The following is a 20,763-nucleotide window of genomic DNA, read 5'->3' as shown; positions in this document are numbered from 1 at the left end:
GGAATGAGGAAACATATTGAGGAGATCCCCCCCCCACAGCTCTTCTTAGGCTAGTTAGAGTAGTAGTTCCCAACCTTGGGTCCCCAAATGTTCTTTGACTACAGTTCCCAGAAACCTAGCCAGCACAGCTGTGTGGTGAAGGTTTCTGGGAATGTTAGTACAAGAACATCTGAGGATCCAAGGTTGGAAACCATTGGGCTAGAGGTTATCATCATCAGATCCCTAGTCAAAGCACCAAGGTTCAAATGTTCTCTTGCTCTTTCCTTGTGCACAAGACCATTTCCTGAATGCTCTGGAGAGTTGTTGCCCATAAGAGGGTGAGGCTAGATCGACCTCTCTGAATCTATCAGTGCTGCTAGGGCACATGGAGGTAGTAGTCCAGAAGTGGTGAGGCACAAGGTTGAGAAAATTTGGCTAGATGGACAGACCTATGGTTTTCCTCACCACAAAGCAGGTATGTGGCTTTGTACTCTATGCACCAGTCTAGTCTGTTGGTAAAACTGTCCCATAGGAGTTGTCTGGAAGATTCTGGAAGTTGTATTCTGGGGAAAAAATACACAAAAAAATTTCACAACTTTTTTCTGAGCATTGCCTTATTCAGAATTTTTGGGCCTTTCTGGGTAGGGAATTCTGGGAGTTGTAGTCCCAACAGTAACTTTTCTGAGCTCTGATAAAATGTTTGAAAGTGGTAGCCATGTTAGTCTGAGCAATCATGCCAACAAGAAAAAGAAAAGTAAAAGCAAAAAATAAAGAAGACAAAGACGTTGTGGCCTCTTAAAGACTAACTGTGAGCTTTTGTGGAATAAGTCCAGAGTCCAGACATGAGAATGAGAGACTACATGGCAAAGCATTCATACATGGCTCTAAGATAAAGAGACAGTGGTGCTTGGTAGACTCAGATTGCAAATTGTGTGAGTCATTGTGGCATTTCACACCATTTTAATGACTGAAAACCTCTCTTTGGTATTCTTTTTTATTGAAGCTTTGTTCTGTAGAGGGCAATAATGATTAGTGACTAAAGAAACCCCAAGCTATAGGAAACAGCCGCAGAAACAACATAGGGTAATGAGTTAAGAATCACTGGCTTTAGCTTTCTGTCATGGTGGCTGGCTGCGGCTTAAAAAGAACCTGGCTATGGAAAATGACTGCAGATGACAACATCATTATTACTGTATCTCACATTTGATGTTGTGTGTGGCATTGTTGGGTCATGTTGCCAGAGTAAACATAGGGGCAGAGCCAGCATCTAGGTTTGTAGCAGGTTATAGTCCCCACCTCTGTATCCATGCTGTGCAACTTGTAGTTGTTTGAGATAGTGAGGTTGTCTGTAAGCAAGCATAGCCCTGCCACCAAGGGCTTGGGACAGTGAAGTATTCTTGTCAAGGATGGGTTAGAGAATATTTATGATGCACGTGAGTAGTTTCGTTTGTTAGCAGAAAGTGACCAGTAGTGGCCTTCGGTTGTTTTCTCTTCTAAGTCTGTCTTGCAATAGTAGCTTCTGGGTATTCCTTTTGTCTGGTTAATTTGTTCCTGAGTATTGCAGTCTGAGAAATGTGTTTTGTAGGTCTTTGAATTTCGAGTCTCTATCTTGTGGGTCTCCTCAGATGCAATTGTACCTGAGGGCTTAGTAGTGTGTTCAGGAAGGAAGCTGGAGGCATGCAGGTAGGTACACCAATTAGTAGGTTTTCAATACAGTGTAGTGCTAATATGTCCATGTTGTAGCTTTACAGAGTGCCATGAATATGCACTTGTTTATCTTTTTTGAAATGACATTGAATACAACAGGTTTTGTTTGAGGAATAACTTAGAATAATGTATTATTTATAGAGAGAGTTTGATATGGAACTGGCTATATATAAATATAGTTATGTATAGATTCGGGTTATTTGCTAGATCAGATCCACCTTGATGTTTTGTCATGTTTTTCAAATTAGCCTTCAGTATTTGCATGACATGCAAAGATTCCATGGAGTTATTACCCCAGTACAGTGGGAGAACCCATGCCCATAAAACATCTCCAGCCAGTGCAGTTGACTGAAGGCACAAAGTTGTTTGACTTAAGAAGCATAGTGGTTTGGTTTCAGTGAAATGATATTTCCATAAACTTATGCAAACTATACTATTAATACATACTTAAAGAAGTCTTGGTATCTCAATAATTCTTCTCTCATAATTTCAGATATTGGATATCAGAATTTCCTGCAGAATTTAACCTGGACCTTGGTTTGGTCCATCTGACTGAAGAATTTCAAGAATTAGCTAGCCAGCTAGGCTATGAAGAGCACGTCCACCTTATTGATATCTCTAGCATGTAAGGATTATTATCTGTGAGGTATCAAAGCAATAATTCTTCAGTCGTGACTCTGTAAGATGATCTGTATTGACAGCTATTGTAAAACAGAGGGGCAGAAACCATGATATATTCTAATATAAATCGAGGAGGCATCTATTTTTATTTTGTGACATGGAATTTATGTGGTGGTATTGGTGATATAAAAACTAATTTCTAACAAATTTAAAATTTAGAGTATACTGCACTAATTGAAAATGATGAAGAATCATGTACAGTGGGGTCTTGACTTAAGAACGGCTTGAGTTAAGAACATTTTGACTTAAGAACCACTCTCATAGGAAAATATTGACTTGACTTAAGTACTTAGATTTGAGTTAAGAACTGAAAAAAACCACGTGGGAGGCAGGGAAAGTGCAAAATGTGAACTTTCAGCTAACTGTTGGCCAGTGAAAAGGGTGCCTGTCTGCTTCCTCACTCCTCCCAGCGTTTAGAGAGTGGGTTGGGAGACAGTCTTCAGACTGCCTGGTACTGTACGGCCTGGACTGTATTTTCCCTGCCTTCCCTGAACCTTTCTTGACCTAAGAAAAAAAAGAAACAAAATATCCCCCTCTAGTGGTCGAAGGCGGAATAGCAGCTTCCCATTAGTTTCTATGGACGGAAAAGAGCAGATACGGATCAAATGGTTTTCAATGCATTCCTATGGGAAATGCAGATTTGACTTGAGAACATTTTGACTTGAGAACCCCCTTCCAATACGGATTAAGTTCTCAAGTCAAGACCCCACTGTAGCTGTTACTAATCTAGTGCAGCCAGCATATGTTTAGGGAGCTCTTCTGTCATTACTTTTCTTATGTGGAAAGTGAATGCATTTGAAGAGGAGAGGTTCTTATTCACATGGAAGTTCTCTGTGATCTAGAACCCTGATTTTCCAGCATTCCTGACTATATGGAAAGCCTTGATGTAATCAGTAACCTTCAGATATTTATTTTTCTGCATTGACGGAGGGCATGGGCTGGGTATTTTTCTCTTTATGTGTTGAATCCAGTGCCTGAATAGGGCTATCCAGGATGGGGTAAGTGACGCCTGAATAGGGTTTATGTTTGCTTCCTTTTCAGACTGTTAGAATGGAATGGATTTATGTTTGTCATCACACTTACACAACGTAAGTTTAAGTATACAGTACCAAGATAATATATTTGGTGTTGCCGAGAGTATGACATATGTCTCTTTTAAAGGAGTAAGATAATACTGAGCTGCAAAACATCTGACTAGGCCAAATTATGAAGTTAGATTGGCATTGGTCAGAATCCTACTGTGTACCTACACTTGTGCAAGTGCAAGAACTTAAATCATCGCACTGAATTGCTACTAGCTGCGGAGTTGCCCCTTGTGTCCCTTCTCATCTGCCAAGTCATGCCACTGGGATCCAATGAGGAGTACAAGCAGTGATTTCTTAATTAGCAGCAAACTGTTTCTGTATTTTTGCACTCACACCAATGTAACTAACCAATAAGATTGTGGCCACTGTTTTAGCTTCTCTAATCGCTGAGAAGCATGTGGTGTCGATCAGGTTCTATAGAAGCTCATTGGTCCATGCAGCTGAGAGGGGCAGGTGCAGGACAAATGCTAACAGTGCCTCATATCATTGTTCGGGTTCATGCAACAAGGACAAGTTTGTAAAAGGAAAGCTTGCCTGTGGACAATGGGGCACTTTCTCAGCAGGAAAAGGTATGTCTGAAGACCATACCTTAAAACAATAGCCACATTTTCAGCTACAAACCAACTTTTAAACCAAAAGATGGCAACAAGGGACTATCCAGCTTTTGTCAAATTGCAACTGCTTCAGTTCCTTATCATTGGCTGTGCTGGAAAGGCTGATGGGAGTTGTAGTTCAGCCACAGGGCCTCAAATTAAACCTGAAGCAACTGTGTATCCTACTCTTCTGTGCATATGGTCAGATTGGATGATATCATTGACTAAATCCATGTAGATCAGGGGTCTCAAAACATGCGGCCCGGGGGCTATTTGCCGCCTGCTGGACAATAGTTTGTGGGCCCCACCTTGCCTGCCCCCTGAAGCGCCCACGCGTCCTCTGCTGTCAAGAGTAAAAAAAAAGCCTAGCCTCACTCATCGACTCTCTCTCAAGACAGCGCCTCTTACACTCTTCATTCGGAACTGCAGCCTGCCAGCCATTCTGCCTGTCTGCCAGCTGGCAGGCTGCAGTTCCAGATAGAGGATGCAAGAGGCGCTGTCTTGGGGGAGAGCCGGTGAGCGAGGCATGCTGCCAGACCTTTTCCCCGAGCGCCTGAGCCGCTACCGAGTGATGCCTGAGAGCAGAGCTCGCTCCCAGCTCATCCTCAAAGAGCACCTCCAACAGCGCCGCCAACAGCAGCTTCCGCTGCCACCTCTTCCAGGGAAGCGGCTCTCTAGCTCTCTTTCTCTCTCGGCACCGCCAGCACTAGCCTGGCCAGCGGCCGCCTCAGCACCCAGCGGTGCTTCCTCCTCCTCCTCCTTGTCCTGCTTCAGCCACCTCGGCTCTGGAGGCTGCCTGGGCTTGCCTCGCAAAGTTTGTTCCTCGGTCGTGGTGTGGGTAGCTGCTGCTGCTGAGTGCACCTTTTTTTGAGGGGGCCCCTCAGAGGAAGATTGCTGGACCTCCGTGTGTGTGTGTGTGTTTTTGTGCGTGCACACACGTGTGCAAATAGCAGTGGGGGGAGCCCGTTCTGTTTAATTTTGCAGGTACCAGTGGGGGCTTTTCTCCTTTGGCAAGGCGATTCTGTGAGGGTTTTTTAAAAAACAATTATGTTGTGCCCTCCTCTCCCCCCCCCCCGGCTAGGCAGTCACTGGTGCTCCCTCCCATCTCCGCTTCTTCATCCTCCTCCTGCTGCTGCTGCTGGTAGTGAAGAAGGAGCCGGAGGGCATCGTGGCCCGCGACAAGGACTCTCGTGCCCCTCCTCCTCGGAGCTAAGGCAGCTTCCTCAGGTTCTTGCTCCGCTTGGTGGAAAATCTGATGTGGCTCAGCCTCACCTAGATTCTGCCTCCAGCGGCCCCCAGGTGAATTGAGTTTGAGACCCCTGATGTAGACAGAGCGTAGCTCTACCTGGCATCAGCTAGAACAACTCTGCAGCTACCAGACGTCTAGGCATCCAGCATGCTTAAGATCTAAGCATGTAAAATCCATGCATAGGCCCATATGATACTATGGCTTCAAGGGCAAGACAGGAGCACTGGATGGGGAAGAGAGATGTGTGTAACCCACCACGTGTAGAAGCATGAATCCAAATTAGGGAGTGTCACATCTGATCTTGAGTCTCTTTGGGCATATCTATGGATCAGTTATAGTGGGCTGGATTGGGCTGAATAGGGTTGCTTCAGCTTGGGTCAAGGTCTGTTATGCATTGGTGCAATCCTGGCATACACATCCCAAGTGACCCTATTTGGTTTGGCTCCTTTAAGAAAGCAAAGACAAGAAAAAGATCTTTGTCATTGCCCTCTCCTGTCTCCTTACACTTCTGGGAGGAACACTTCAACCATTATTTCTAAGTAGTGCAGCCCAGCAGTGCTGCCCTAATCAGTTAATATATATATATTGTTTCCTCCCTCTGTTCCATGGAGAAGCACAGGTGGGAAATTTGTAATTTCCCTATTTAATTCCCCAGTTTTCCCATATCATTAAGAGATGAAGCTGCCTGTTTAATCCACTAATGATATGCGGATGTTGAAGCCAGCTGGGAAGTTAAAGAAGTAAGCTCACTTTGGTCGATCGCAGCAATTGCATTCACTGGAAACAAACCAAAATGGATTATCCTACCCTCCAACACACAAAAAGCCCCTGACAGGGATCTGGAAAGGAGCAGGAAGGAACGCTCTGGGGCTGGACTGGTTCACACCAGCAATTACATCATCTGATTGCAGGAAAATGGAATGAACCAGCCTGTCCCTGCAGCGGACCAAACGCCATCACAAATGCCCATCTGATCACATCCTTTCTTTCTTCTACTGTCTTTTAGAGATGTAGGCAATAGAATGAAAGCACTGGTTTTATGCAACACTCTTGAGGTTGGAATGTAATCCATGCATAGCTTGTGACTCTCCAGCTGAAGACCAGTGCCTTAGGGTTCTTCCATTGCTCCATATAAAAGCGCAGAATGAATTCCTCCACATTTGGATGGTTGAACAGTCTTCTCCTATGTTCAGTTTACTCTATGCATCATCTCCTGTTTTCATAAGCCTGAAAAGTGTCTCTTGTCAATTCATCCTGGAGCAACTTAATATTTTTACGAGCAGTAATAACCTACTACTTCATGGTCCAAATCTTTTTGCGTAAGTTGTGCCTGTGGAAGAAGGATGATGGCACCAGCAGAGGCTTTTTCCTAGTTTATCTGTCTTCCAAATAATCAATTTTATCATGGATTTGTAGAAATGAATTTAATTATTGAAGATCTCTCTCTGTTTATGGCATCATTATCCTTCTTGGCATAATTTAGGCAACAGGGTTTCAGGCAAACGCTTACTAAATGATTTAGATGGAAGACAGCATCATTAATTAGAGCTGCCACATGTAAATCAGAGTAGCTATAGCAATACCCAGTAGCCAAACATCTCATGATGCTGAGGGGCAGAGGGAGAAGGAAGAACAGGAGCATTAGTCCCCCCACACACACACTTCATGCTCTTCAGGTTTGTGTAACTACAACTCCCATTTCTCTGAGTGAGGTGGCTATTGGTAATCTGGATAGCACCAGGCTGGAGAAAAGTCAAGTTACACTTTCTGTGATTATAGGTTTGTACAAATGCTGTGAGACAAACATGGTTTATTCTGAAGTAAAGGTGTATTAATAGCTGTTAGCAATGGTAATTAAGCAAAATCTCCTGCTTCAAAGGTAATATACCTCTGAATACAATTTCTGAGGACAAATGATGAAAGCAGGGCTATTGCCTTTCTGAGAAGCATCTGGCTGTCCACAGCTGGAAGCAAAGACGCTGGACTAGGTGACCCCCTTCCTTCATCAAATGCAAAAGTGCTCTGTTTATATCGTTATACTTGGATCGGTTTGAAGCAGATTTATCTTTGGACGAGAGCAGTGAATATGGGCTCTTGCCTTGCAAGAGGATGTTGAACTAAAAGAGATCAGTGTAAAAACGAAAGTTTCTTTTCTTATAAACATTGGCAAAACAATTTGTGGTTTCTAGTTCCATTAGTGCCACCCAGAGATCTTTGGGTAGTGTGGGCGGCATATAAGTTAAATTAATAAATAAATTACTGTACTGTTGGACACCAGACCATGAAAACAGTTCCTTCACTCTTTTCACAGACCCTCTTATGACTGGATGAGAAGAGTAACACAAAGGAAAAAAACCTCCAAGAAGGGAAAAGCTTGCCTACTATTTGATCACCTGGAACCCATAGAGCTTGCTGAGCATCTTACTTTCTTGGAGCATAAATCTTTCAGAAGAATCTCTGTAAGAAATTTACTATTTCATATGCCACTTAAAATTTTGAATATTGCCCATATCTACGAATCTGGCTGCCTGATGCCACATTCCACTGAATGTAACATTAAATATCAGTGCTGGTTTATGCATGCAACCTTATTGCTTTTTGCCTTCATTTGAGTCTATTAGACTGTTTCTTGATAGCTAGTGACACTCTGTGAAATTAGCAATTTTTCTACAAGCATGGGTTCTGCGATACCTGCTTGACAGCTTATATGTGAGCAAGTGAGTGAAGAGCATTGAGATGAGATTTGGCAGGGAGAGAGAAAGCAAACCGAGATGTCAAGGGCTAAATTGATTAGGGAGCCAGAGTGACTCCCCAGTGAGGAAAGGTTACAGCGAGGCTTGCACTGTTTCAGGTTGGGAGGGGAGGGGAGGGGAAAAACTTGTCAGAGATGCACTGAACAAGGATTTTACACACACAGAGAGAGAGAGAGAGAGAGAGAGAGAGAGAGAGAGAGAGAGAGTAATAGAAGCCAGCATCATCTACTGACCCTAAATGGGGGAAAATTCAAAAAAGAGAGAGAGAGAGATGAAATTAAATAATCCTGCACATCACACAAATTGTCAAGTGGAAGAGAAAGTGCACCCGCTTTAAATTCTATGGTGTTACATACCAGAACATAATAAGAATCATCTGGTACTTAGCAGGTCTGAAAATTAGGTTAATACAACCTCAAATGAATAACAACACATGACATATTACACCATGACATGACTGATTTAACAAAATAAAGCCAAAACAGAGAGGCCATATCTGAAAAACTAAGTACACCCTTACTGCTTTCATAGGAATTAAGAGGCTAAGTAGCAGCCAGGTGGTGCTAACAAAATGCCCTTAATTGATCACCAGCAAGTGTAACCACCTCTTTAAAAAACAGAGTGTTAGCAGTTTGCTGGCTTGGAGCATTCAGATGTGTGTTAAGACAATGCCAATGAGGAAACACATCAGCAATGGTCATAGAGAAGTAATTGTTTCTGCCCATCAATCTGGGAAGGGTTAGAAGGCCATTCCCAAACAGTTTAAAGTCCGTTATCAAACTCCACCTGCCATCATCATCAGCCAGCACAACTGTGCTGCCAACCAGTCGGCATGTTGGGTTTGCATGATGGAGTTGTAGTCTAATATACCTCGACAGTGCCAGGCCTGTGAATGGTGTGCTCTGAAGGTTAGTGGTGAATACAGAAAAGGAAAAGATTCAGAAAAGAACAGTATGTCTTATAAAAGGAGGAACCAGGAACAAAATCATAAAACCTTAACACTGGAAGCACTGCTTGGTTAGATGTACACAGACTGCTGGGTGATTTCGAAGAAGGGCTGGTTTTCCCAGCCAGTTGCTTGGGAAACATTCTGACAAACAATGCAGGTTCCTTGTAAGGATACACAATCTTTTTGCAGTTAAACATTCTTATGAAGTAAGAATTGTAAAGCATTCGCGAAGGCTTTCACGGCTGGGATCTAATGATTGTTGTGGTTTTTTCGGGCTCTTTGGCCGTGTTCTGAAGGTTGTTCTTCCTAACGTTTTGCCAGTCTCTGTGGCCAGCATCTTCAGAGGACAGGAGTAGCACGCTGTGCTCTGGTGCAGTTGGTTGGAGAGTTGAGTATTTATAGCTGTGGGTTCAGCTTTTGTTCTATTCAGGAGATGAGTGATAATGGTGATCAGTGTGTTTTTGTTGTGGGTCTATTGTTGTGATGAGGAGAGATTATCTGTCACTGTGCTTGATAGGTGTCGTTAGCTGGTCTTTTGTGTGTAGTGATCACCAGTCCTTGTGGCTGGGTAGAGTTCGTGACCTTTTGCAGGCTGTATTTTTCAGTGCTGGGAGCCAAGCTTTATTCAGTTTTAAACTTTCTTCTTTTTTGTTGAAACTCTGCTGATGTATGTGGATTTCAATGGCTTCCCTGTGCAGTCTAACAAAATGATTGCTGGTGTTGTCCAGTATTTCAGTATTTTGAAATATAATTTCATGTCCAGCTTGTTTTAGGGCTTCTTCAGCTACTGCTGATTTTTCTGGTTGTTTTAGTCTGCAGTGTCTCTCATGTTCCTTGATTCTGGTGTGGATGCTTCGTTTTTTGGTTCCAATATATACCTGGCCACAACTGCAAGGTATCCAGTATACTCCTGAAGTGGTGTCTTTTGCTGACCGTCTATTTCAAATCTCCCCTCCTTATCACAACAATAGACCCACAACAAAAACACACTGATCACCATTATCACCCATCTCCTCAACACGACAAAAGCTGAACCAACAGCTATAAATACTCAACTCTCCAACCAACTGCACCACAGCACAGCATGCTATTCCTGTCCTCTGAAGATGCCGGCCACAGAGACTGGCAAAACGTTAGGAATAACAACCTTCAGAACATGGCCAAAGAACCTGAAAAACCCACAACAACCAATTGTAAATCACTTGACAGTGTTAGAATAAAAAGTTTACAAACTATCTGATAAAGAACAAAAAGATTGTAAACAATATGATGAACAAAATATCCTTGAAATTTGTTTCTATAATGTGCATTAGTAATTTTAAATCAGGTTAACTGTATGCTGCATATTGATAAAGGACTGCAGTGTGTATTATGAAGCTGGGTTTGTGTATCGTATGGTCTGGTATATGCATTCATCTGATATTTTGGAGGGAAATCCATATAACAAGACTATTATCCTTGTCTAGTTTACAGATTATCAAAGTTATGTGATCCATGGTTGCCTTGAGAATAACCCAACTCTAGAACGATCTATTGCTTTGTTTAATGGCGTCTCTAAATGGGTCCAGTTGATGATCCTTAGCAAACCAACTCCTCAGCAAAGGGCAGAGGTCATTACAAAGTTCATCAATGTTGCACAGGTAATTCTGCTTCAGAGTCTCCTTGAGTACAATAGAATACAGGGAGATAAAGACCCTAACTTTGTTCTTGTACTGTACTTTGTAGGCTCATGTTACATCATGAATGGGGATAAGGGAAGGGCAGACATTTACTGATTAGTCCAACACAACATTCCCTCTAATATTCAGCCCCACTGGGCAGGGCTCTGCCCCTCTCATGTGTGATGCTGGCCCAGAGTGCACTCAATGCCACCCCATCTCTCAGTGTTCCATCACAACCGGAACCAAAGGGGCTGAAAACAATCACTGCAGGTGCATGGATTAATAGGAGCCCTGCACGGAGGGTGTGAAGGTTCACACATGCATGCAGGTGCACACCTTAAAGGGAACCTTAGTCCAACATATATGGTGGGCACCAAAAAGCAAGAAGGTTGCACTATCAAACAATTTGATTATCAAACAATTTAGGTTTTCAATTAAAAATGAAAATACATGTAAAACAAAGAATGCCACAGATTGAGTTTGTATACCATATGATTATCTTCTCTCTCTCTATACACACACACACACACACACACGCACACACACACACACACACACACACACACACACACACACACACACACACACACACACACGAAAAAACTTGGAAGAAATAGAACTGTTTCCAAACAGATATGCTTAAGACTGAAGTGGGAGGGAAGAGCTTTAAAAAACTGATAAAGTTTTCAGAACTATTTTCATCTTGTCCATTTATTGTTTTCTCTCCTGCCATTATTTGATTTTCAGTTTCCTTTACTATGTCTCAACTTCATAGACAACTCTTTACATTTCTGTTTCAATAAAATTCTCATCAGCCATAGTCACAAAGGCCACGATGCATTCATCGGTACCTTGTGGATGAGAAGGTGTAATTACACAAGAATCAATAATACTTGTACTGGTTATTAGTTTGATTCTGTGTTCCTAAATTACACATTTGTCTGCCTGAATAATCAATCAGGTGGGATTTATTTTACTGAAAAGTCACAAGGTCTAATTTTTCCACAGAAACTTCGACATCTTCAAAATTTCAATACACTCATGGCTGTCATTGGAGGACTAAGCCATAGTTCTATTTCACGACTCAAAGAAACTCATTCTCACCTTTCTTCAGAGGTTACAAAGGTATGAATGTATCTGTTCTTCTATTCTCCAATGGATTCACATCTCTGGAAATTTCATGTAGAGGAGCATACCCCAAAGCGAATGTAATATTTCAGAAAGTTATGCTTTCCAATGGAGTAAGGGAGACTGAAAGCAAACACAACCTGTGATGCTGTCCTATATTGAATCAGCCATTTGTCCATCTGTCCTGGGTGATTTTTTGGTAGCATCTCACTGAGGTTATAAGGCAAAAGTCTTATTCAGCCTGTATTTTTAAATTGGAAATCCTTTGGATTGAACTTGGACTTTTTGCATGCAGATCACTGAGTTATAACCCTTCACCAAAAAGGTACAAGAAGAAAGCATCTGAGATACTCTTACTGTTGGATCTTGAGCCAAAGCCAATTAACTTCCCAATTCTCCAGTGTTATTCCTCTAAATTCTACCCATATGAAGTTGATCAAAACAATTCTATGAATGCTTTTGTGGAGTCTTGCTTCTTCTGTGCCTTGTCTGCAGGACTGGAATGAAATGACTGAACTAGTCTCCTCCAATGGAAACTACTGCAACTACCGCAAAGCTTTTGCTGATTGTGTTGGCTTCAAAATCCCAATCTTAGGAGTCCACTTGAAAGACCTGATAGCAGTTCATGTCATCTTTCCAGACTGGATCAATGAGAACAAAGTCAACATTGTGAAAATGCAACAGCTTTCTGTCACCTTGAATGAACTGATTTCTCTACAGACTGCTTCTCATCATCTTGAGCCAAATATGGACTTAATTAACATGCTAATGGTAAGTCTCATGAAAAAATAGGTTTGGAAGTTTTATTCCTCATCTCATGCCATTGCCTTTGAGATCAAGAAAGTGGCACAAAAGATTAGGCATTTGTTCCTATATTTGTGCAGCAATTCTCACTCTCTATGCAGCCGTTCCTTCTGTCAAACACATGATGTCAACCAAGGTTGCACTGGCAAAGCAGCCAGATACAGAGATCCAGATCCTGCTGGACGATGGGAAGACAGGGAGATAGACAGCAGAGCCAATTTCTGTTTTTGTTTTTGTTTTTCTGTCTGTCATCCCCTTCTAGCACTATCCCACTTTGAAATAAATGTTGGTATATTTTAAGTAACAGCACAGCAGCAGCAGCGAGTGGCTGTGAGAGGTAGCCAGCATGAGGGCAGGCAGTACAGGATAAAGCCTCAAATGCAATGATTCTAAATGCCCATGTAGCCGCTTCAACGGATATATTGCACAGTTTAAAAAAGGATTAAAAGAGAATACATGCACACCAACCCAAAATCCATGCAACTACTTCGTTCATTTAGTCGTGCCCGACCCTTCGTGACCCCATGGACCAGAGCACGCCAGGCCCTCCTGTCTTCCACTGCCTCCCGGAGTTGTGTCAAATTCATTGTGGTAACTTCGATGACATTGTCCAACCATCTCATCCTCTGTTGTCCCCATCTCCTCTTGCCTTCACATGCAACTACTAGTCGTGTAGTAGGTGTATGCAACTACTACACAACTTTAAACTGAATTCAAAACCCCTGTTCTCTCACTCAATTTATTCCAATAGTGTAAGCTGCCTATCTGAATTATGCTGGTTTACCATGACATCTGAATTGAGCCAATGAATAGGATTAGAGAAACAACAGAGCAGCCTTCCAATTTTATAGAAATTGTGCTTTCTGATTAGGAACAGCACTGCCTTTTGCACTCCTGTTTCCACTGCAGTCACCGTGGCTGAACCAGTTTTATATCTGTCAGTTGATAATCTATCATTCTGTTATTTGGACAATTAAAAAACAAAAACTCTGCCTTGTAACTGATAGTTTTTCCACATTATAAATTTGGCTGCAGTGGAATAACTAACAACAAGCTATTGTAGGGGAAGGAAGCCTGAAAAAAGTTTGCATTCAATTCAGGTCACTGCAACAGTCTCGGCATTGGCAGCAACCTCATAATGCTGACGTGTACATTGCTGAATTTCTATGTAATTCATTCTGTACAGGGAGCTGAGATGCAGAAAGAGATCCTTTCAACTTTGAGAAAGCTTTGGCAAGAAAGAGAACCTAGCATTTCCTGTCTTCTTTTGTAGCAAAGAGCAAAAACCTTCTCTAGGAGGTTTTGGTCCTGTTGATCTGTAGCAGTATTGTTCAAATTTTCAGGATTTCCCACCACCACCTCTTATAATATAAAAGCCAAATATACAGAACTGTATAAAGAACCTTGAAGTGTTTTCAGAAAATGATTTACTTTCTAGTGTTATGAGACAGATAGAGAACCAACATGGTTTAGTGGTTAGAACAAAGACTGGAACTTGGGGGGAAAATGGGTTCAAAGACACTGTGTGACTTTGGGCCAGTTGCGCTGTCTTGGTTTGCTCTGCTTCACAGGGCTGCTATGGGGAGAAATGGAGGATGAGGAGAGCCATAAGTGCCACTTAGAACTCACTGGGGGAAGCATATTAGCACGTACTGTGATTAGAATTAAGCTCCAAATAGAGGGCTGGACTTGTGGCACTCCCTGTGTTGTCTATAGCTCCCATCATCCTTTATCATAGGATGGATGTCAGTTGCTATTCAACAACATTTGGTTCACTGCTTTGGATAGATCTGGTTGAGTTCCTTGAAGCCACAATAGCTTCTATGGAATGCAGCACTTAGGAGGGTTGTGGGCCTTTCTAATCAGATACAGATTAATTATCTGTTTATTTAGCTGTACCCTTTTAACTTTTAGATGAAACAATTACAATACTTTATATGTGAGGTAGTATTTGAAAACTTATCATAAGCTTCCATTCATACTAAATATAGATGCCTAATTATTAACCCATAATAACAAATACATCTCACCGGTGCTTAAAAAGCTGTATTGTTTGCAGGTGTATTTTGGGACACAATTTGAAGTACGAGTAATTACTAAATAAATACCTGGAGACCTGCTAGATTTCCAAACACTGCCTGAAGTGTAAGGACATAATTTAGAAGCTATCCTCCACGTCCCCTACCACCTGACTCGCTAATATGGTTTTGTCGCGACTGCCACCTCCTCCCACGTCACCACTAGAGATGACAGGCCACGATCCTTCACACACACACAGTACTTCGCTGCCACCAACCACACATAAACCTGACACTTCAGACTATGTATGGATTTAAAATAAAAAGGATGATTTATTGATTACAAAAATAAAAAGGAAATCACTGTGTAAAAGAATCACTTATCAAACTATATTTCTCAGACCTTAACCCTGCACAGTTCTTAGTTACTTAACACTCAGGTAACCTAACCTATATCTAACCCTCTCACTCTCCCACTCATTCCCCAACAACAACCTTTTCCCTCTTTGCACACACCCCTTATATACACAAACTCCACCCCTTTAAGACCCACCTCCTGCCCTGCCATAGGCCAGGAAACTCCAGCCTTAGCCAAGACAGGCAGGTGACGTCATGGCACACGTCACATACCTTCCCCCTTTAATAAGTTGTTTTGTGGGGGAAAGCTAAGGTGCTTTTTCCCCAAAACAACTGCAACAAACATCAATCATTACATTTATCAACACAGTCTAACGCAACTACAAATATACTTACACTTCCTCCATACAGGTAAATAAAAACATGCAATGCAAAACATTTATCATAACACAATACATAACTTTCCAAACACTTTACATTGCCATATACCATACACAGAGTCCATAAGTCCTTCAGATGTTGTCTTCCGGTCTTCTGGATAAGGCGTCAGCCACACAGTTTATAGTCCCTCTGACCACCTTAACCTTGAAATCATAGTCCTGCAAAAGAAGCGCCCACCTCATCAGTTTACTGTTCTGTGATTTCATAGTCCGTAACCACGATAGAGATGAGTGATCAGTGCACAAGGTAAAATGTCGACCCCAGACGTAAGCCTTCAACTTCCGGATCGCAAAGATGATCGCCAAACATTCTTTCTCGATGGTAGAAAGATTCTTCTCCCTGGGAAGCAACTTCTTGCTCAGGTACGCCACTGGATGTTGGTCTCCGCTGTCGTCCTGTTGGCACAGTACCGCTCCCACACCGGCATTAGACGCATCTGTGTAGATGATGAACTCTCTGTTGAAGTCAGGAGCATGCAGCACTGGATGGTTGGTTAGAGCATCTTTCAGCCGTCCAAACGCCATCTCACACTCTTCCGACCAGGAAACGCTGTTGCTACTCTGCTTCTTTGTCAGGTCTGATAAAGGTGCAGCAATCTCACTGAAACCGGGTATAAACCTTCTGTAATACCCTGCCAGACCTAGAAAGGACCTCACTTTCTTTTTAGTGGTAGGTCTGGGCCAATTCAGGATTGCTTCTACCTTGGCCTCTAAAGGTTTGATTAGGCCTCCTCCCACTATGTGACCTAGGTACTTCATCTCTGAGTTACCTAGCTGACACTTACTAGCTTTAACGGTTAAGCCAGCATCTTTCAATCTTTGTAGCACTAACTCTAGATGATGTAGGTGATCTTGCCAGGTGTTGCCAAAGACCCCTATGTCATCGATATAAGCTACTGTGAAGTCACTAAGCCCTTTCAGAGTATGGTCCATGAGCCTTTGAAATGTTGCTGGTGAGTTTCTCAGGCCAAAACTGAGGACCCGGAACTCAAACAGGCCAAATGGACTACCAAATGCGCTTTTCTCTTGGGCCTTAGGATCACTTCTTCCTTGCAAACACTCTTTGGTTAGACCTAAAAAGGATACTACTCTACAACCTCCAATCATCTTACTTAGGTCATCAAGCCTAGGCATAGGATAAGCATCAGGTTTAGTTACTGAATATAACTTGTTGTAGTACACACAGAACCTGACACTGCCATCCGGCTTGTCTACTAAAACTACAGGGGCTAACCAAGCGCTAGATGAGTGTACAATAATTTGATTGTTTAGCATTTCGTCTAGCGTTCTGCGAATATTATCAAAGTAATAACCTCTTACTCTGTATGGTGTTACAGACTGAGAAGCATTCCCTGTGTCATTCCTGGGTAGCACTCCCTTGTCAACACCAGGTTTGTTTGAGAACACTTCTTGAGGTTTTGTAACCAGCGTTCTACAACTATTCTGTTGTTCTCTGGATAGAGTAGGGCTGATCTGCACCTCTTGTGGATTGAACCTTTGTGGGCCCCTCCCTTCCCAGAAGGGCAATCCATGTTCCTCCTTATCAGCCGCTTTTATTGCAAAGTGCACATGGTTGGTCTCTCTGTAATAAGGCTTCAGGGCATTGATGTGAACGACCCCCCTGCCTAACCTTTCCATAAGTTTGGTTGTATGAGAGGTCCCTAAATCTGTGATTATCTCAGAAGGAAAACCCATTCTACTCATGTAATTTACTAAAGCTTCTGCTACAGTCTGGGTCTCTATATTATGTAATGGGATCGCTTCTGGATATCTCGTTGCATGGTCCACTATAGTTAAAATAAATCTGTTCCCCCGCTTAGTGGCATTGGGCATTGGACCTATGATATCCACCCCTAAACGTGTAAAAGGAGTTGAAATCACTGGTAATGGGCATAGCTTTGCTCTAGTTTTATCACAGTTAGAGCCCTGTCTCTGACAAATATGGCATCTTTGACAGAAACTCTTAATATGTTTACCCATATCAGGCCAGTAAAAGTTTTGGGCTATTCTTTGTTTGGTCTTGTTGATCCCCATATGAGCTGAGAAAATGTCTGCATGTCCCTTTTCCAGAATCATAGGGCGATATTTCTCAGGCCCCACCAACTGTCTCTTAACTTCAGGCCCCCCTTTTGAAATATTATTCAGTTTTTCTTTATAAAGTAAACCACCCTTAATAATAAAACGTTCAGGGCACTCAGGTGATAAATCTTTATCAGTCACCTTTCCAAAACAGTCTTTTAAGGTGGGGTCTGCTGTTAGTTCCTTGACAAAGAGGCTTTTCTGAGGTATTTCAACTGAGAATGCCTCAGGTTGTGGTACAAATTTCTCTGGCTCTTGAGAGTCAGTCTTATTACTGGCTTCACTTTGTACTGATTGTGCACGTGTTACCACCAGGGCACTCTTGACATGCTTTGTTAAGTCATTACCAATAAGAAAAGGGGTAGGAATCTCAGAAGACACCCCCACTCTCCACAATCCCTTCCAACCTTGATATTCAATTTTCAAATCAGCTACTGGTAATGAAACTAGTTCTGACCCAATCCCTTTCACAGTTAGAGTCTGGTCAGCAATCATACAACTTTGTGGTACTATGTCTGAGTGGCAAATGAAAATTTGAGAACAAGAATCTCTCAAAGCAGTATAGTCATTTTCAAAAACTTTTATCCTGTCCCCAGCAGATTCCAATAAAGCACTATTTGTCTGTATGTAATAACAGTGGACAACTTCAGCGAGAGGCAGCTCCTTCAATGTATCCAATTCAGAGCTCCTAACTGCCTCTGCCTGGGTTTCCATGGCAACAGAACTCTCAATGGAAGAAGCTTGAGGTTTATTCTGAACACAAAATACAGCCTTTGCTTCTTTTACATTAACTTTCTGAGGTGGAATTTCTTTATTTTGCCTTGTATTAAAACATTGTGCAGCAATGTGGCCTTTCTTTTTGCAAATGAATCAGATTCTCTCCCCCCATGAGCTTTTCCCATCAAATCTTTCAAGTTTCTCTTTTCCCTCCAAAACTTGTTTACTGTGCTGGCCCTGTTCTGAGGGCTTTTCACTAAAATGGCTGCCAACTTTAGTCTGTCTCTGTGCTTGTTCCTTAGAGAACTTTGGGTCCCATGTTTTCCTCACACCTCTCCCCTCATAACAACTAGGACCCCTTATTTGAGAAATAAAATCAGCTATTTGAGCAGCGTTTCTAACATCAGTTGGTTTCCGTTCTTGAACTAAAAATTTAAGTTCCCCATGGAGTAAGGAATAAAACTGCTCCAGGCCCACAACATTTTTCAATTCCTGAAAAGTTTTTACATTCTCCTGTTCAAGCCACCGATTTAAACACTTTTCTAAGTTAAAACCAAGTTGGGTATAAGATTCATCTGATCTTTTAGTAAGTTTTCTGAACTTCAGCCTAAGATGTTCTGAATTAATGCCAAATCGATTGTAAACCATTTTTTTGAACTCTGAATAATCTTTACTGAGCTCAACTGGCATATCAGCATACACATCAGCCATTTTTCCACTCAGGAGAGACCTCAAAATTATCATTTTCTCTGTTTCCCTCACAGAAAAATCAGCACAACTTCGTTCAAAGATTTTAAGGAAGTTTTCAGGACAATCCCCCTGTTTATATGTAGGAAATTTCTTCAAATCTGATTTTGATAACTGGCTTGGTTCAGTACCAGAATCTCTGTTGTTGTTGTTGTTTTGGTTCAGCATTTCCAATTTTCTTAACTCAAACGCCATCTTCTCTCTCTCCAATCTTTCTTTTCTTTCCATTCTCTCTTTTTCTAGGGCAAACCTTTCCCTTTCTATTCTTTCCTCCTTTTCTATTTCTAACTGCCTCATTTGAACTTCATGTGCCTGGGCTAACTGAATTCTCCTCAGTCTGATAACTGTTCACCATTAGCTTCTCCCTGCACTGAGGCAACTCTTCCCTCACCATTTGACTCATCCCCAGACCAGTCTGACATTGCTTGGTCTCTTTGTTCACTCACTTCTGCCATTTGACTGCGCGTGAGAGGCATTTTACTAACTCAAAAGGCTCCTGTCAATTTCCACGCCTCTGTTTAAAAATACTTTTCTTCTTGCTGTGCTTTAGGTCTGACACTCTTTAACAGGGTATACCAACAGATATGGCTAGGCTTGTTACTGTAATCTCTAATGGCTTCTGCCCCTTCACTGGGCCTCTTGCCAGATTTAGAGCTACTTTAATTTTCTGCCCTTGGCTCTACTTCAAAATCCACCACAGCTTCACCTTCTCTCAGGTTCTGTAGTTCACTAGAGAAACCCCAAATCTTCGCTGCCCTTGGTCTGTCTGTCCCTTCCGAGTTCTCCCAACTCTGGACTCTCAGACCAAGTCACAACAGCCTCCTACTTTGGGCCAATCTCCCTCACAAAATGGACCTTTTAGAGCTCATAAGTCAGTTCCCTCACTCTGAAGTTTAGGTGCCTCTCTACTAGATCTGCTCCCCCCTGGAGACAAATCCTAGAGAGTTACCCACACCCCACTTCAGGTGCACCTAACTGAAATCCTTTTGCTCTGGTCACACTAGCCAAGGCTTTTCTGGGCAACTGGGCTACTGGGCAACTCGTATCCCACACGCTGGCACCAGTTTTGTCGCGACTGCCACCTCCTCCTACGTCACCACTAGAGATGACAGGCCACGATCCTTCACACACACACAGTACTTCGCTGCCACCAACCACACATAAACCTGACACTTCAGACTATGTATGGATTTAAAATAAAAAGGATGATTTATTGATTACAAAAATAAAAAGGAAATCACTGTGTAAAAGAATCACTTATCAAACTATATTTCTCAGACCTTAACCCTGCACAGTTCTTAGTTACTTAACACTCAGGTAACCTAAACTATATCTAACCCTCTCACTCTCCCACTCATTCCCCAACAACAACCTTTTCCCTCTTTGCACACACCCCTTATATACACAAACTCCACCCCTTTAAGACCCACCTCCTGCCCTGCCATAGGCCAGGAAACTCCAGCCTTAGCCAAGACAGGCAGATGACGTCATGGCACACGTCACAGGTATCAACTTGCATTAATTAATTAATTAATTCTTTCATTCTTTTTTCATTCATTCATTCAGTTTATATACTGCTCAATTATTGCTTAAAACTCAATACATAGTAACCCAAACAAACAAGCAAAAAGCTTTATGACTATTTTTTTTCCCACATATGAAGATTTTCTGTACCCAGGAATCCCGACATGTTATACATATGGCTTAGGGTTGAAGCAGACACTATATATCACTGTCTGACAATGTAAACTATTGGCTTAGGACCTCAGGTCCGTATCAGAACCACAGTGAAAGTCAAAGCAGTAAATTCCCATGA

At 42.2% G+C, this 20,763-nt stretch overlaps 1 protein-coding gene across 3 annotated transcripts in view; it reads left to right on the top strand.

The window, feature by feature from the left end:
• RASGRP3 (RAS guanyl releasing protein 3) overlaps window positions 1-20,763 on the top strand; it is an 86,656-nt gene that overhangs the window by 36,402 nt on the left and 29,491 nt on the right. For 2 of the 3 annotated variants that reach the window (XM_078383069.1, XM_072992216.2), the window contains 5 exons: window positions 2,180-2,311; window positions 7,606-7,753; window positions 10,463-10,636; window positions 11,666-11,782; window positions 12,281-12,556. In XM_078383069.1, coding sequence (XP_078239195.1) covers window positions 2,180-2,311; window positions 7,606-7,753; window positions 10,463-10,636; window positions 11,666-11,782; window positions 12,281-12,556 — 847 coding nt within the window. Of the gene's footprint in view, window positions 1-2,179; window positions 2,312-3,408; window positions 3,456-7,605; window positions 7,754-10,462; window positions 10,637-11,665; window positions 11,783-12,280; window positions 12,557-20,763 lie in introns of all 3 variants that reach the window. The other variant, XM_072992221.2, reaches the window with a different exon arrangement.

This window comes from Pogona vitticeps, chromosome 1, assembly GCF_051106095.1.
Source record: "Pogona vitticeps strain Pit_001003342236 chromosome 1, PviZW2.1, whole genome shotgun sequence".
In the NCBI taxonomy this organism is placed as follows: domain Eukaryota; kingdom Metazoa; phylum Chordata; class Lepidosauria; order Squamata; family Agamidae; genus Pogona; species Pogona vitticeps.
This window is presented reverse-complemented; position numbering and strand designations above follow the sequence as displayed.